This window comes from Mobula birostris, chromosome 4 (genome assembly GCF_030028105.1).
Source record: "Mobula birostris isolate sMobBir1 chromosome 4, sMobBir1.hap1, whole genome shotgun sequence".
Classification (NCBI taxonomy): Eukaryota; Metazoa; Chordata; class Chondrichthyes; order Myliobatiformes; family Myliobatidae; genus Mobula; species Mobula birostris.
Genome location: NC_092373.1, coordinates 49962454 through 49980835, shown reverse-complemented (window position 1 = coordinate 49980835; position 18382 = coordinate 49962454). Strand labels below are relative to the sequence as shown.

Sequence of the window (18382 nt, the reverse complement as noted above, 5' to 3'; positions counted from 1 at the left end):
AATTTATAAAGCACTGGTGAAGACTCATTTGGAATATTGTAAGCAGTTTTGAGCTCCTTAGAAAGGACATTCTGAAACTGGAGAGGATTCAACAGAAGTGCACAAAAATGATTCCAGGATTGAATGGCTTGCCATATGAAGAATGTTTTTCTCTGGGCCTGAATTCACTAGAATTCGGAAGAATGAGGGGTGACTTTGTTGAAACCTATTGAATGGCGAAAGGCCCTGATAAAGTGGATGTGGAGAGGATGTTTCCTATCATGAGAGAGTTGAAGTCCAGAGAACGGAGCCTCAGAGTAGAGGGCATCCTTTTATAATGGAGATGAGGAGGGATTTCTTTAGCCAGAGAGTGGTGAATCTGTGGAATTTGTAGCCACAGGAGGCCATGGATGGGCAAGTTTTTATGTACATTTAACGCAGAGCTTGATAGATTCTTGATTGGTCAGGGCATGAAGGGATGAGGGGGGGAGGCAGGAGATTGGAGCTGAGAGGAAAAATGGATCAGTCATAATGAAATGGCGGAGCAGATTCAATGGGCCAATTGGCTTAACTCTGCTCCTCCGTCTTATGGTATATGCACAGTGAATGGTGGAGCACAGATTCAAGATTCAGTATAAAGAACAGCACAATGTACAGGTAACTGTGAGTGTGGTCATGTATACATTAGATGAGTTTATTCCAGAAACATAAACTGATTGTATAAAGAGATGCTAGTTGCAGGAGTATCTGAACATAAAGTAACTGACAGCAAATGATAAAGTGACAAAGAGACACTTGGCAGGAGGATCTATTCTGGATAGCAGCAGGACATATGAAAACACAGTAGGACAGTGACTGTCAGTGTAGTAACGAGGTGTGGAGTGTAAGCATAAAGTGGTGAATGGGGAGGGATGAAGGATGCTGAGGGGCTGTGGAGAGGAGTGGCTGATGTGTATGAGGTGGTGGTGATGGGATGTGTAAATGGGTGGAGATATTGATCAACCTGATGGCTTGGGGGGACTAACTGTTTCTAAGACTATAAGACATCAGAGTAGAATTAGGCCATTTGGCCTCTTGTGTCTGCTCCACCAGTTCATTGTGACTGATCATTACCCTCTCAACCCCATTCTCCTGCCTTCTCCCCATAACCTTTCACACCCTGACTAATCAAGAACCTGTCAACCTCTTCCTTAAATTAACCCAGTGACCTGGCCTCCACAGTCGCTTATGGCAACAAATTCCACAGATTCACCACCCTGTAGTGAAAGAAGTTCCTTCTCATCTCTATTCTAAATGGATGTCCCTCTATTTTGAGGCTGTGCTTTCTGGTCCTAGACTCCCCAAAGGACACATCCTCTTCATATCCACTCTTTCTCGGCCTTTCAACATTCAATAGGTTTCAGTGAGATCCCCCCCCCCCACCATCTTCTAAATTCCAGCGAGTACAGGCCCAGAGCCTTCAATTGCTGCTCGTATGGTAACCCTTTCATTCCTGGAATCATTTTCATGAACCTCCTCTGAACCCTATCGAATGTTAGCACATCCTTTTTTAAAATACAATACTCTAAGTGAGGCCTCATCAGTGCCTTATACAGCCTCAGCATTACATCCTTGTTTTTATATTCCAGCATCGCATTTGTCTTCCTCACCACTGATTCAACTGAAAATTAACCTTTAGGGAATCTTGCACCTCGGATTTTGAACCTCGATTTCCCTTTAAACCTCGGATTTTTGATTTTTCTCCCCATTTAGAAAATAGTCTATGCTTTTATTCCTTCTACCAAGTGCATGGCCATACATTTCCTGACACTGTATTCCATCTACCACCTCTTTGCCCATTCTCCTAATCTGTCTAAGTCCTTCTGCAGCTGCTCTGCTTCTATAAGCACTATCTGCCCCTCCACCTATCTTCGTATTGGCCACAAAGCCAGCAATTTCATCATCCAGATCACTGACATGCATTGTAAAAAGAAGCAGCCCCAACACAGGCCCCTGTGGAAACCAGTTATTACAGGTAGCCAATCTGAAAAGGATCACTTTATTCCCAGTCCTTGCCTCCTGCTAATCAGCCAGTGCTCTATCCATGCTAGTGTCTTTCCAGGAATACTGTGGATTCTTATTTAGCAGACTCATGTGAGGCACCTTGTCAAAGGCCTTCTGAAAATCCAAGTACACAACATCCACCAATTCTCCTTTGATGATCCTGCCTGTTATTTCTTCAAAGAATTCCAACAGATTTGTCAGACAAGATTTCCTTAAGGACACCATGTTGATGACTACTATTTTATCATGTACCCTGAAACCACATGCTTAATAATCAACAACGTCTTCCCAACCACTGAAGTCAGACTAACTGGCCTATAATTTTCTTTTTTCTGCCTCTCCCCCTTCTTTATACTTTATACTTGATACTTTATACTTTATTGTTGCCAAACAATTGATACTAGAATGTACAATCATCACAGCGATATTTGATTCTGCGCTTCGTGCTCCCTGGAGTACAAATCGAAAGTAAATATTAAAAATTTAAATTATAAATCATAAATAGAAAATGGAAAGTAATGTAGTGCAAAAAAAAAAACCGAGAGGCAGGTCCGGATATTTGGAGGGTACGACCCAGATCGAGTGAGGATCCGTTCAGCAGTCTTATCACAGTTGGAAAGAAGCTGTTCCCAAATCTGGCCGTACGAGTCTTCAAGCTCCTGAGCCTTCTCCCGGAGGGAAGAGGGACGAAAAGTGTGTTGGCTGGGTGGGTCGTATCCTTGATTATCCTGGCAGCACTGCTCCGACAGTGTGTGGTGTAAAGTGAGTCCAAGGACGGAAGAGTGTAGTGACATTTGTAACTTTCCAGACCTCCGGAGCCATGCCAGAATCTATTGATTTTTGAAAGTTCATTACTATCGCCTCTACAATCTCTTCTGCCACCTGTTAGAACCCTGGGGTTTAGTCCATCAGGTCCAGGTGACTTATCTATCTTCAGACCTTCCCTTTTCCCAAGAACCATCTCCCTAGTAATAGCAGCTACATTCACTTCTGACCCCTGACGCTGTTGAACTTCTGGCATACTACCAGTGTCTTCCACAGTGAAGACTGATGCAAAATACTTATTCAGTTCATCCACCATTTCCTTGACCCACTTTATTATCTCTCCAGCATCATTTTCCATCAGTCCACTATCTGCCCTCATCTCTTTTACTCTCTATATAGCTGAAAAAAATGTTGGTGTCATTTTTTATATTATTGGCTAGCTTAGCTTCATACTACATCTTTCCCCACCCTCCTTTATGGTTTTTGCCTTCTGTTGGTTTAAAAAAAATTCCAATCCTCTACCTTCCGTCTGATTTTTTGCAATACTGTATACTCTCTCTTTTGCTTTTATGTTGGCTTTCATTTTCCTTGTCAGCCAAGGTTGAATCATCCTGTGCCTTCTGAATTGCTCCAGAAACTCCAACCATTGCTGCTCTACCATTATCCCTGCTAGTGTCCCCTTCCATTCAATTTTAGCCAGCCCCTCTCTCATGCTTCTATAATTCTCTTTACTCCACTGTAATACCAATATATCTGACTTTAGTTTCTCCCTCTCAAATTACAGGGTGAATTCGATCATATTATGATCACTGTCTCATAGGGATTCCTTTACCTTAAGCTCCATAAGCATATCAACACCAAATCTAGAATTTCTGATCCCTTAGTGGGCTCAACTACAAACTGCTCCAAAAAGCCATCTTGGAGGCACCTTTCCTCATTCCCTGTCATGCCCACTGTTGAACTTGAACGCACGCGAGGTCATTATGCGCGTGTCATCGATGTCAGCACGGGAAGAAGATCAACTCCTCGAGCTTGCAAATGGCGGCGGGCTGAAAAGTAAGTTTGATATAACATCTCTGCCGGCATTCTGGATCAAAGTCAAGGCTGAATATCCGGAGATAGCCACGAAAGCACTGAAAAATGTTGCTTCCATTTCCAACATATTTCTGCGAAGTGGAGTTTTCTGCAATGAATGCAACGAAACTAAATTGCGGAATAGATTGGACATTAGGAACCTCCTTCGAGTATCGCTGTCTCCCATCACCCCTCGTTTGCACCGTGTTGTTGCAGGGAAACAAGCCCAGGGCTCCCACTGATTCAGCGATATTGCTGTGTTGCAATGATTTTATATGTTCATACGGGGAAAATATGTGCCGTGTGTTTAATGTCCAAACGTTACTTAAGATGTTATGATGCTATTGACTTATAAGTGACTTATAATTGACTTATCACTATATTCATGCGAGGAAAATATGCGCTGCATATTTAATAAACTCTTAGATAAACTAAGAGTTAGATAAACTCTTTTAGAAATGAAATTGAGTGTATTAGCCACTTATCACCTATATTCTGGTCGTGATTAACACCCCTCCCCCCGAACAGAATCGCCAAAAACGATTTGTAGAAAAACATTGGCACGTACACGCATGCGCACACAGGTGCCTGCGCAAGGCTTCATGGTCATGGTAGTCTTTCCCGGGGTAAACACAACGTATGTGACTGCTACCCTTGTCCGTTGGCGACCCTACCACCCCCCCCCTCCCCCCCCCCCCGGGTTGGCCAGTCCGCAGGAATATTGTCAATAATAAACCGGTCCGCGGGGCAAAAAAGGTTGGGGGCCCCTATTATAAGATGTCAATAAGGCCAAATTTGGAGCATTGTATTCAGTTCTGGACAGCTACCTCCAGGAAAAATATTAATAGGATTGAAAGAATGCAGAGAAAATTTACAGAGACATTGCCATTATCAAGGATATTGAAGACCTGAGATATAGGGAAAGGATAAGTAGGTTAGTGCTTTATCTCCTGGAACACTGGAGCATGATGGGAGATCTCATCGAGGCCTACAAAATTATGAGGCTATAGATAAGGTGAATGTGTGCAGGCTTTTTCCCTTCAGGTTGGGTGAGACTAGAATTAGATGTCATGGATTTTGTGTGAAAAGTGAAATATTTAAGCGGGTTCAGAGAGGATCCTCTTCTCTCAGAGGCTGGTGCAAGTGTGGCAAGATGGCAGTGAGACTGGCAGCGGCTCCTACAGAGTCAACAGAAGGTGCTACAGTTCTACATAAATGTAAGTCTAGTGATCACAGGTTCCTGCTATACATTAAGAACTTAAAGTACTGCTGGTCTACGCCATCAGTGAGTTACTTGCTGGCGTAGAAAATGAAGGAGCTGCGAATGTGCTGCTGCCTGAGTCGATGGAGGCTTACAGTCTTGTAGTGAGTGGCCACCATTGTCCCTTTTCTTGTGATCCCAAGACCCCTTTGGATGTTGTTAATCCGGGATGCTGCAAGTTCAATTTACTGATTTATTGGATGAGGGTAGGGGCATATGGCAGGGGAACTCCCTGGCCTTGGTCATAGTGAGGACCAGGCCTGAAGCCACGGTGTTGCCAGAGTGAGGAGACGCAGGCGTTGGGCTTCACTGGGGGTGGTGTGGCCCAGCATCCAGAACGGTGGTGACGCTGCCCTCCCAGGGTTTCACTTGGCAGGAGACAAGCTCTTTTGTGGCTGACTCCAGATATTTTTGGCGGCATTCAATGGACTTGGGCCTCAAGCCGCGGGGTCGCTTGATTTTCAACTGCTGGGGGAGACGCATCCGAGAAGTCATGCTCTACCATAGTTGTCGCCAACCGGTCGATCTTTGAGACTTTCCCAGTAGGTCCCAAGAAAAATGAAAAATAAATACACAAATACTGTTATAATGTGAGCATTATATAAATAAATAATACTAATTAGGATAGTGGTAATGTAGCAATACTCCCGCTACTGAAAGCTGTTTGTAAAGAGAGATTGTTTCCGGGTTGCCGGGTTTTAGTCCCATTCTTTCTGCCTAGTGCACATGTGTGTAGCTCTCCCGCCATGAACTGCGTTTTCAGCGTAGCTTGTGCCGCATCAAAGTGACCAATTAGATTAGATAAAAGTACAGACTGTTGCAAACATCAATATACGGCACTCGCTGGTGATATCCTGATAGCACGGCGGAGGCTCCACGAAAGAAGGCGAAAATATACAGATTCCATCCAGAATGGGAAGAGGAATTTCTATTTACCTTGGTGAAAGACAAGTGTGTATGTATGTTATGCCGCCAAACACAGGCACTGACTAAAAGAGGGAATCTGGAGTGGCACCGCAACACCAACCACCAGAAATTTAAAGGCACCTACCCCCCCAAAAGAGCGCAATTCGTGCCAGGAAAGTTGCGGAGCTGAAACCGAGGTTGAAGGCCCGGCAATCGTTTTGACAAAACATGCTGCTCAAAATAAGGCTGCTATTGAAGCATCATTTCGTGTAAGTCACCTTTTGGCTAAACACAAGAAGCCTTTTGCAGATGGCGATTTATTCAAGGAAGCAATGGCCATTACCACAGAGACTGTTTTTAATGACTTTAAAAACAAGAAACAACATCACAACCGCAATACATGATATACTGCTTGGCCCTGCAACAGTGACAAGGAGGGTAGAGTCACTGTCAGAGGACGTGGATCAACAAGTATTAAAGGACTTGTCACTCTGTGAATATTTTTCACTGCAGTTCGATGAATCTCTGGATGTAGTGCAAACAGCTCAGCTTGTTGTATTTTTCAGAATGGCTTTCCAGGATTTTACAACAAAGGAGGACTTCCTCACTCTTTTGCAATTAGAGGAGAGAACGAGAGGTGAGGATATTTACGGTGAGTTTAAAAATATATCCGTGAAAATGACATCCCCATTCATAAACTGGTGGCAATTACTACTGATGGGGCCCCAGCAAAGCGTGGTGTGCGCATTGGTTTTATAGCACTGTACCATAATGACCCTAATTTTCCCAGCTTCCTACATTATCACTGTGTGATTCATCGGCAGGCCTTGGCTGGGAAGGTCGTGGACTTCTCTCATGTAACGACACTGGTTGTCAAACTGATAAACTTGATTCGTGCAAAAACGCTTCAGCACCGCTTATTCAAGGTGTTATTGGATGAGCTCGATGCCGCTTACGGAGACATAATTCTTCATGCTGATGTTCAGTGGTTGAGTCGCGGCAAAGTGCTGCAACAATTTGTTGACTTGCTACCTGAGATAAAGACTTTTCTGTGTTCAAGAAACGAGAAGCACGATGTCCCATGAGCTCCTTGTTAGGTGCATTTAATTTAGCCGTTATGTCTGTCAGAACCCCCAGATCTTGCCTTTCACTAAGGTCGATTTGGTGACCACTACTCTACCGGGAGCAGTGCAGTTGTGGTCAATTGAAGATTTCAATTGGACTGAGGGGTCCAGACTATATACATATCTATTTGTCTGGTTGTGCTTTTACTAATATTCTATATGTGTCTGTATATTCTAGGATTGGGCATCTAAGCCGCCGTATTGCCTAGAGGGCGTTGGGGCTAAGAGATGATCTTGATGGGCTGGGAGTTCTAGACTATATAGATGCACATTTTGTGTTGTTGTGTTTTTTTACTAATACTCTATGTGTGCTTGAATGTGCAAGGACTGGGCCTCAAGCGGGGGGTGGGGGCATCGACACTCTTTTATTCCGTGAATGTGTTCTTGTGTGCAACTGTTAAGACTGATTTATACTTGTGCCTCAAATGGACGCCATAACCTACGCAAGTGGCCTACGTGTGTTGTGAGCATTTATACTTGTGCGTTGGTGTGTCTGCATCGCTCTGCAATTCGGGCATGTTGCACATGTGCACACACTTGCCCATGCAAAGGCTTCGTGGTCATAGTAGTCTTCCTCAGGGTAAACAAGTTTAAAGCAAGCGTCTTTTGTCGTAAAAGTGAAATGTGTCCTCTATAATTTCGGAGGTCTGTAAAGCTTTATGGAAAGCATTGCAGCCAGAGTTCCTTCCCTGCCCTGCAGTTGGCCAATGGGAAGCTATTGCAGCGTAGGAGGAAATGCGATGATACCAAGCGGACTGATCACAGTTGTTGCGGTCTGCATTGCTGTGACGCGCAGTTACATTTTGGGAGGGGTGCGCGTCAGGCTACGGAGTAGGGCTCCGAGTAGGTTCTGCGTAGGGTTTGCGGCGACGCCGTACCTACGGCATCGAGATGACGCAGAAGTATAAATCAGCCTTTAGTAATGTGTTTTTAGCATATTGACCCCGTACTAACAATGTCTCATTTGGCTGTACTCATGATTATTCAAGTATGGTTGAACGGCAATTAAACTTGAATTGAATTGAAATGTGGAACAAGCTGCTTGCTGAAGTGGTAAATGCGACTTCAATTCTAACATTTAAGAGAAGTTTGGATGGGTACGTGGATAAGAGAGGTATGGAGGTCTATGGTCCATGTGTTGGTAGATAGAACTGGACAGAATACCAGGATGGCATGGACTAGATGGGCAAAGGGCCTGTGTATTGTAATGCTCTGTAACTCTATTTGTAGATGAGTTATGGACCAGCCATGATTTTATTGAGGGGTGAATTGGCTTAATGTTCTTCTTTGTTTTAGCAAATGTAAGTAGTCCTTTCACACTCTCATGTTGTCAGACTTGTATATTCGTCTCTGCAGACAAGAAATGGCTTGCTTCTTTCCACCTGTAATTGCCTGTGTGTGAACGTCTAGCTCCATATACGGTACCTACACAATGGGAGCCCTTGAGCTAACATGATTCAATCTATGTGATGTGTCCATCTTGGGTGATATCAAAGCTCAATCTATCAACCTATCAATCTATCAATTGTAGTCAATCTATCAACCATACATCAGAATGGATGCAGAATTGGATGGCAGATTATCGACAAATGACAATAATCATTATATAGTCCATTTTAATTGTCTGGTTTATGTCTTTGTTAAAATCTGGTTGTTAAAATAGTTGTAATTTTGTTTACAATATAGATGTATATTCATTTGATGAAGAGGAAGCAGTACTCGATGAAAATATTGCAGAACACTTGATGCACTTTGGTATCAACATGCTAACAATGCAAAAGGTGAGTGGAAAACAGCTGTTTTCTCTTCATAAGGAAGAATACATTGTGCTGCTTACTGGGGATGCAGTAGCTGAAATGGCAGTCAATAGGCGTGTACTCATTATGTGTGAGTAAGGTGGGAATGGAATTGAATAAATTGTTTATTTGTTAAGACCAGACATAATGAAACTCAGAAAATTTGCACTAAGTAAAAAGGTACCTTTTTGATGATTGGAGATCAGGAAATGGAGCAATTGCATGTTGTCACAACTCTGCAAAGAAGTTCAAGTCAAAGATGATATGACAAAACTTGATTGTCTTCAAACCAACTGTAATCTTTTGTCTTTCAATTTCCTTACAAGTAATGTGAGCCATGTGCATTAACACCCGCTTTTAGAAGGGAATATCTGGCTATATTTTCTGCACTTTGACCTTGAGTGTTAGGAAAAAAACAATGTACAAACACAAATGTATAAGTGTGGAAAATATAAATAGCTTTAATATAAGCAGTTCAGATTTAATATTAGGATGAAGAATGGTGGTATTTGTTTTTGTTCTTTGCCGCTGACAATATTTCTTTGTTGGTTGGTTAGTTTCACAATATAGTTATTTCATCAATACTATAGATAATTTTGAAAAAAAATTTGAATGGAACTGTCCAACAGAGAAAAGGTATTATCAATTGTTTATCTATTGTAAAAATAAATGTAAAACATTAGTTATTAAAGTGTGAGTGGATTGGATAACATTTGAGTGTGTTTTTGCATCTGTTTAACAGTCCGAAAATGGTAATCCAGTCAATGATATAAAGCCACGAATCAGAGAGTGGGAGGTGGTCCAGGAATCTGGTACAAAGTTGAAGCCGATATATGGGTCTGGGTACACGGGCATCAAGAATCTAGGAAACAGCTGCTACCTCAGCTCCGTCATGCAGATAATCTTTAGCATCCCTGACTTTCAGAGAAGGTGAGCACCAAGTAGAAGTTGGTTTTTAAGTGTATGACAATGCTGCTCTGCGATTTACAGTTATATACTGTGGGATACTTTGTGCCTCCCAATTTTTGTGTTCCTTTTTCTCACCAATGAACTCACTTCTAAATCCATGCTCTTCAGTCCTAACACCTCTATCAAATTTCTGCTACTGAAGCAGGACTAACACTGCCGTCATCACCATGTGCCTTTGACATCAGGACTGCTTCCTTCTTCGTCCCCCTTGACATAGCTGAGGAAAACACCTTCCTCTTCCAAAGCCCTTCCTTCATCTTCTTGCAGGTTGGAAGTACGCTTATTGACTTCAGTTAGTGAGACAGTTGTTGCCACTTGCAATGGCTTCTATTTCTGTGGCTGCATTGCAACTTATACAGACTCTAGGATCTAGCATTGTAACTAATCAAATTACAGTCATACCATAGAACCATAGAACATTACAGCACAGAAACAGGCCTTTTGGTCCTTGGCTGTGCTGAACCATGTTTCTGCCTAGTCCCACTGACCTGCACCTGGACCATATCCCTCCATATACCTCTCATCCATGTACCTGTTCAAGTTTTTCTTAAATGTTAAAAGTGAGCCCGCATTTACCACTTCATCTGGCAGCTCATTCCACACTCCCACCACTCTCTGTGTGAAGAAGCCCCCCCAATGTTCCCTTTAAACTTCCCCCCTTCACCTTTAACCCATGTTCTCTGGTTTTTTTTCCTCCCCTAGCCTCAGTGGAAACAGCTTGCTTGCATTCACTCTATCTATACCCATCATAATTTTATATACCTCTATCAAATCTCCCCTCATTCTTCTGCGCTCCAGGGAATAAAGTCCTAACCTGTTCAACCTTTCTCTGTAATTCAGTTTCTCAAATCCTGGCAACATCCTTGTAAACCTTCTCTGCACTCTTTCAACCTTATTAATATCCTTCCTGTAATTTGGTGACCAAAACTGCACAGAATACTCCAAATTCAGCCTCACCAGTGCCTTATACAACCTCACCATAACATTCCAAGTTCTGATGCCTTCTGTTTTTTGCATACTGGTGATAGTTTCCAAGGATGTTTGCCAGGATCCACGTGTAAACTATCAGCACCTGGATCTTTTTCTCTCATCACAAACTCCATGCCCAAGCTAGTAATTCCACATTCTCCTTGGCGACTGAATGATGAAAACCCAGTGTGATTTGTGCAAATATATATCCGAGATGTAACCTAAATTCTTCTCCGTCATGTCACATTGACTCCTTTGATGTCTCAGCTCCTCTAATAAAATCCTTTTCCCAGATACTGTTACCAATATCCTATCTCACACTATCCTCCTTTTTTCATTGCCCCTTTTGTTTGCTGACCTGAGCTCCTGATATGGCTAGTTTTAAAATTCCTAACTGTGTTGTCAAATCCCAGAATGGCTTTGCTATCCTGCTTCTTCTGTAACCTCCTCCTGCCCTATGACTCTCAAGGACGTCCATGCCCCTCCAATTCAAGCCCATCTTTAAAAATCCCATTTTCAACAGTACACCAGTGGGTTACTAGGAGAATGGGTTTGAGAAGGAAAATAAATCATCCATGATCGAATAGCAGAGCAAACTCTGGAACCGAATGGCCTAATTCTACTCCTATGTTTTGTGGTCTAGCTCGCTGGGAATCTTGGCCTGCAAACTGGCCAGAACCTGATCGCTACCAGACGTACTTTGATTGTAACTGAGAGCACTTGGTGCCATTGCTGGCCCGAAGAAAACAATCACTTATTGCCTTCATCTTGAAGGTTGAAAAATAAAGCAAATAGAAAGTATTTGAAGATGTACAAAAGTGAAATAATGACCTGAATTTTGTAGTGAACAGCAAGGAAATGATGCTTATTGTTCACTATGCTGACAGCGATCCTTAGCGGCTCCTCTGGCCTGCACTAATGTGCTGTTGCGTACGGTACAGTCTGTGCTGTTCGGCATTGGGAATTTCTGTGATCAGCACTAAAAGAGTACTTCAACCAGCCACAAATTGCAAGTTGTACAGCAGTTGACTCTCAAATGCAATGACTTGTGTTGTAACGTAACCTCTGTGTGGAATTTGTATGTTCACAAACATGGTCACAGGCAAGCATATGGGGATAGCCGGTGTTCCTTGGCGAGATGGCAGGAGCTCAATGGGCCAAGTAGCCTCTTTCTGTGCTGGAAGAATGAGATGGAATAAACAAACATACTCATTAAACCGTAGGGAGCAAATGTGAACGAGGTTTAACCGTGTACAAAAATGAAAGAAAAATTTGCAAAAGACGAATCTTAGGAAGACTGAAAGAAAGTTTAATTCTGCTTTTTAAATATCTGCATTACTAAATATTTTGAAATCATTCCGATGGAATGAGATTCTACACATTGCAGTAGTTGTAACTTACCACTTCCTTTATTCGTGAATAGAGCAGACCTAATTTGTTCTGGTGAGGAGGAAGTGTATAAACATGTCATTGCATGTCCTTTACTGGCAAGCTTACCTACAAGGGTTATGAGAAGCTCAGTATCTCCAACAGCAACTTGCAGAATTTCTACCTAGACCTAGTGCCTACAGGTCGCACTGACGAGTGATTTTCGGTTTGCTATTATCCACATGAAGCTGGGAGGTTACCCTATGACCATAAGACGGTAATACATAGGAATGAATTAGGCCTTTCAGCCCATCACGTCTGCTCTATCATTTAATCATGGCTGATTTGTTATCCCTGTCAATAACATTCTCATAACAACACACATCAAAGTTGCTGGTGAACACAGCAGGCCAGGCAGCATCTCTAGGAAGAGGTACAGTCGACGTTTCGGGCCGAGACCCTTCGTCAGGACTAACTGAAGGAAGAGCTAGTAAGAGATTTGAGAGGGGGAGGGGGAGATCCAAAATGATAGGAGAAGACAGGAAGGGGAGGGATGGAGCCAAGACCTGGACAGTTGATTGGCAAAAGGGATATGAGAAGATCATGGGACAGGAGGCCCAGGGAGAAGGAAAAGGGGGAAGGGGGAAAACCCAGAGGATGGGCAAGGGGTATAGTCAGAGGGACAGAGGGAGAAAAAGGAGAGTGAGAGAAAGAATGTGTGTATAAAAATAAATAACGGATGGGGTACAAGGGGGAGGTGGGGCATTAGCGGAAGTTAGAGAAGTCAGTGTTCATGCCATCAGGTTGGAGGCTACCCAGACGGAATATAAGGTGTTGTTCCTCCAACCTGAGTGTGGCTTCATCTTTACAGCAGAGGAGGCTGTGAATAGACATATCAGAATGGGATGTGGAATTAAAATGTGTGGCCACTGGGAGATCCTGCTTTCTCTGGCAGACAGAGCGTAGATGTTCAGCAAAGCGGTCTCCCAGTCTGTGTCGGGTCTCGCCAATATATAGAAGGCCACATCGGGAGCACCAGACGCAGTATATCACCCCAGTCGACTCACAGGTGAAGTGTCGCCTCACCTGGAAGGACTGTTTGGGGCCCTGAATGGTGGTAAGGGAGGAAGTGTAAGGGCATGTGTGGCACTTGTTCCGCTTACAAGGATAAGTGCCCACGTGCCTCCGTCGCCAACTTACCCCAGTTGGCTTTCGGATTCGTTTTTGAACATATCCCTTTTGCCAATCACCCGTCCAGCTCTTGGCCCCATCCCTCCCCCTCCTGTCTTCTATCATTTTGGATCTCCCCCTCCCCCTCCCACTTTCAAATCCCTTACTCACTCTTTCTTCAGTTAGTCCTGACGAAGGGTCTCGGCCTGAAACGTCGACTGCACCTCTTCCTAGAGATGCTGCCTGGCCTGCTGCGTTCACCAGCAACTTTGATGTGTGTTGCTTGAATTTCCAGCATCTGCAGAGTTCCTCGTGTTTACATTTTTAAATACCATTCTCATGCCTTCTCTCTGTAACCTTTGATAACCCTTACTAGTCAAGAACCTTTCAATGTCCGCTTTAAATACACCTAATTACTTGACCACCACAGCCATCTGTGGTGATGAATTCCACAGACTAATCACCCTCTGGCTAAAGAAATTCCTCCTCAACCCTTTTCAAAGGGACATCCTTGTATTCTGAGGTTGTGTGAAGTATGATATACAGTGTAGTGCCCTTGTTTTACAGGTACGTAGGAAATCTCCAAAGAATATTTGATTACTCTCCTCTGGATCCAACACAGGATTTTGAAACACAGATGTAAGTACAGATTTTGGTGGGAAGTGTTACCAAATGGTTCTGTATGACTTATATAACAGTAAATGTGCTTAAGGCAGAGTAGCAATATATTATGTTGAAAAACAGAACGGCCTGGAGATCAGTCTGACAATCTACTAAAAGGGTTAGATTATTAGATTAGATTAGATTATGAGAACACTCAGTCCTCATTTATAAATGCATGCATTAAAAAATGATACAGTGTTCCTCCAGTATGATATCACAGAAACACAAAGACAGACCAAGACTAAAACTGACGAAAACCACATAATTATAACATATTTTGCACAACAGTGCAAAGCAGTACCGTAATTTGATAAGGGCAGACCATGGACACGGTAAAAAAAAAAGTCTCAAAGTCCTGATAGCCCCAACATCTCATGCAGACGGTAGAAGGGAGAAACTCTCCCTGCCATGAGCTTCCAGTGCCGCAAACTTGCCGATGCAGCATCCTGGAAGCACCTGACCACAGTCCGACTCTTGAGTCCATGCGAAAACTTCGAGCCTCCGACTAGCCCTCTGACACCGAGCACCATCTCTGCCGAGCGCTTGGACCCTGGCCCCGGCCGCCAAGCAACAGGCAAAGCCGAGGATTTGGGGCCTTCTCCTCCGGAGATTTTGGATCACGCAGTAGCAGCGGAAGCGAAGCAAGCATTTCAGAAGTTTCACCAGATGTTCCTCCGTGCTCTCGTGTCTGCCTCCATCAAATCAGAATTATGCATGGCCTTCTACTTGACAGATTACAGATATTCATCACCGGAGAGGCCATGCGCGCTGTGTCGTGCCGCCATATTCTTCTCCTCCTGATTAAGCTCTACTATGAGAATTGATGGGCAAGTGAATGGAAGGGGGGGAAACAAAATAACAGTGCTGTAATTTGCAGGTTGAAATCTGTAACATTGTGATTGCATCTTCCACTACCAGGGTTGGTGGCATCAATAAAGTGGAGCCAGAACTCAAGAGAACACAGTTGCTGCTCTGGGAACACTGAGTGTGAGCATGCCGAGGGACAGGGTGTGATTGATCAGGCTGCAGACCAAGATAAATCATCTTCAGGGGTTCAAGCCCTTGGTGTATATCTGATCTCACTTGATACATTCAGCTTTCACTGACAAATCAGGAGCTGAGCTAGAGGACAGGAATCTTTGGGATGGAGATCAGTTACTTGGCCTCTGCCCCCTTCTCGTCATCTGCCTTAAGAAGCAAGCAGGAAACTCTCAGTCTGCAGTTCTCTAGGTGGGCCGTGGTAAATGCAGAATGAAAGAAAGGAGAACATTTCCATCCTGACTAGATCTCATTAAAATATAGTTTTAAAAACAACAATCACACCACTTAACCACATTAATGTTTCCAACAGCTAGGATTTATTGGTGGTATTTTTATGAAGGTGAGAGTAAGAAGTGTAGAACACAGCAAAAGCAAATTTAAAGTGCATATTTTGGCAAATATTCACTGCTCACAGCTGTCTAATGCAAGATTATCCTGACTTAGCCAGTAAAGACAAAATGATGACTTTTCCCCTAATCAAAAAATGTATCTCCATGCAAAAATATGATCAGAAATCTCTTCGACAATCACTTATTTATTCGCCTTTGCTGAATTTGAAAAGCTATTGTTTGTACAGATTATGAGCTTTTGGCATGAGGAATTAGCTTTTACTCGTCAGATTATTCACTTTATTTGCTATTTGATACTGAGTTTCAATGAGTAAGAAACTATTTTTCAGAGTTTAAAGACAAAGGTAAGAGAATCATAAAGAGTGTACACTCAGTGGCTACTTTATTAGGTATACTCTACACCTGCTTGTTAATGCAAATATCTAATCAGCCAATCATGTGGCAGCAACTCAATGCATAAAAGCATGTGCACATGCTCAAGAAGTTTGGGTGTTGTTGAGACCAAATATCAGAATGGGGAAGAAATATGATCTAAGTGGCTTTTTACTCTGGAATGATTGTTGGTGCCAGACTGGGAGGTTTGTGTATCTCAAACTGCTGACCTCCTCGAATTTTGACGTACAACAGTCTCTAGAGTTTACAGAGAATGGTGCAAAAAAACAAAACAAAAACATCCAGTGAGTGGCAGTTCTTTGGGGGAAAATGACTTCTTAATGAGAGAGGTCAGAGGAGAATGGCCAGACTGGTTCAAGCTGACAGGAAGGTGACAGTAACTCAAATAACCACACGTTACAACAGTAGTGTGTAGAAGAGCATCTCTGAACACACTACTTGTTGAATCTTGAAGTGCTTGGGCTACAGCAGCAGAAGACCACAAACATACACTCAGAAGGCCATTTTATTAGGTGCAAAATGTACTGAGTGTCTACTTCAGATGTGAGAAAGCTGAATGAATAGTGATTGCTGAATAAATAGATTAAACACATTGTGCATGGTACAAATTCTTTTGATACTGATTGGGAGAAAGTAATCATTTTGTCTTCACCAGCTTACTCAAGATATAATACAGTATGTATCAGGATAATCTCTTGATTACATAGCTGTGAGCAGTTGACATTTGCCATAAAATGCTCTTAAACATTCTGCTGTGTTAAATGCCCATTTTCATTATGGTGAGAGGGAAAAAAAACAGCCATAAATTCTACTAAGTTGTCAGAGTTGTAGGTTGGTAGTACTCAAAAGTGATGAGATTGCTTTCAAATAAGATTTTGGACCCTCATACTCAGGATTGAAATTTTCTTCTGTTTAAATTTGGTAGTTCACATTGTGACCACTGGGTGGAGCACCTCTCTGAGCTGATATAAATGAATCAGGCCACTTGATCACATCTGCTCCAGCAGATGTGTAGAATTGATCTTGTGTGTCCTACTGCACATTTTCTGTCCCTCTTCTGCCTTTAGTTTCATGTCTTATCCCACTTATTTTCTTCACGGTAGTAATGGCTTGAATCTGGCAAATAACATTACAAAATTAATCTGAATTTAACAAATAACATTACAAAATTAATTCTACCTTTTTATCTGTTCTCACCTCTTTTTACCACTTTGTCAGAATTGATGTGAATCTTTGGGACTCAATAATAAACTTGCATTCTATCTGTGTACAGAACGTACTTCTCATACGTAATTGAGCTGACAGCTGTGGTATTTTTTTTAAAGGGCCAAGCTGGGACATGCACTACTCTCAGGCCAGTACTCCAAACCTCCAGTGAAGTCTGAGGTTATCGAACACGTGATGAAAGAAGAAAACAAGGTAGTTGTTTGCCTGCGTGTGGCTTGAAACCTAGGTGTGACACAGTGGAGGTTCAAAGAACAGTAAACTGTTTTACACCGTGGCAGTCCCAACAACACATTGTTATGTGGTCGTTGCATGTTTTAAATAAATGAGAAATATTACATGCATGCCTGAAGCAAAATTGGGATGGCATAGCCAAGAATTGTTAAAATTTGATGGAATTGATTTTGAAGAACACTGCTACATATTCAGTTTTTTCTGCAGAAGAAGGATCCTGAAGGAAGTGCTAAGAGTTTGTCGGTCTCAGACTGAGTTTATGTATTTGATCTCCATTTTCCACCATATCACAGGCCTTTCCCTTTTTTCTTTTTTCCATCCTTTATTGGTTGAATTTAATCCTTGGCTGCTGTGCTAAATGAGAGACTGAAGTGGCTGTGTGTTGTATTCACCTTCCAAAGTTCAATTTCATTAAAGCTTTTAGTCCAGGAAAGTATTCAAAATGCTCTGTAATGAAGAAGTAGGCATCTGCGTTTAGAATACAAAATGGGGAGGCTACTCCTGATTCCCACATCCACAGGGATTACTGGCAGAGAGCCTCTGATTAGGAAACATGTACAGTAGCTGGGAACATGTGTCAGGTTTCCAATCAGAAAGAGCACTGATGGTGGAAATCTGAAATGCAAGCAGAAAATGTTGGAAGGACTCAGGTCAGACGGCATCTGTAGAGAGAGAAGCCTAGTTAACATTCTGGGTTAGAGACTCTGAGTGTTTCCAGCATTTTCTGTCTATTCATGTGTTCAGTTCTGACTAGTTTTAGTCAGATGGTTTTCAAGAAATGCCAAGAAATATTGAAAGTCAGTGAGTAATAATTTGTCAAAACGAAGTTGCACAGTTCCAGGAATAATGATGAAGCAGAAAGAATTAAGAAAAAATATACAGTAGTGTTTGGTGAGTTGTGAGTGTAATTATCCTAATGGCCTAGGTGCACAATGCATAAATATTTTCTGAGGCACTGCTTTAAAAGCACTGCATTACATTTGGTTCTATACAAGTTTGCATTTTTCTAAAAAATCCCTCGAAGTTGGTGAATATTCCCATTATCCACTGGAT

The 18382-nt window shown here is 42.5% G+C and overlaps 1 protein-coding gene across 3 annotated transcripts in view; it reads left to right on the top strand.

Moving 5' to 3' along the window:
* Window positions 1-18382, top strand: part of usp13 (ubiquitin specific peptidase 13) — a 94988-nt gene that overhangs the window by 36306 nt on the left and 40300 nt on the right. For all 3 annotated transcript variants that reach the window (XR_011885680.1, XM_072255317.1, XM_072255318.1), the window contains exons 7-10: window positions 8839-8933; window positions 9691-9878; window positions 13992-14063; window positions 17197-17290. Coding sequence is in view for 2 of the 3 variants with exons in the window: in XM_072255317.1 (XP_072111418.1) it covers window positions 8839-8933; window positions 9691-9878; window positions 13992-14063; window positions 17197-17290 (449 nt within the window). In the remaining variant the exon portion in view is untranslated. The remainder of the gene's footprint in view (window positions 1-8838; window positions 8934-9690; window positions 9879-13991; window positions 14064-17196; window positions 17291-18382) is intronic.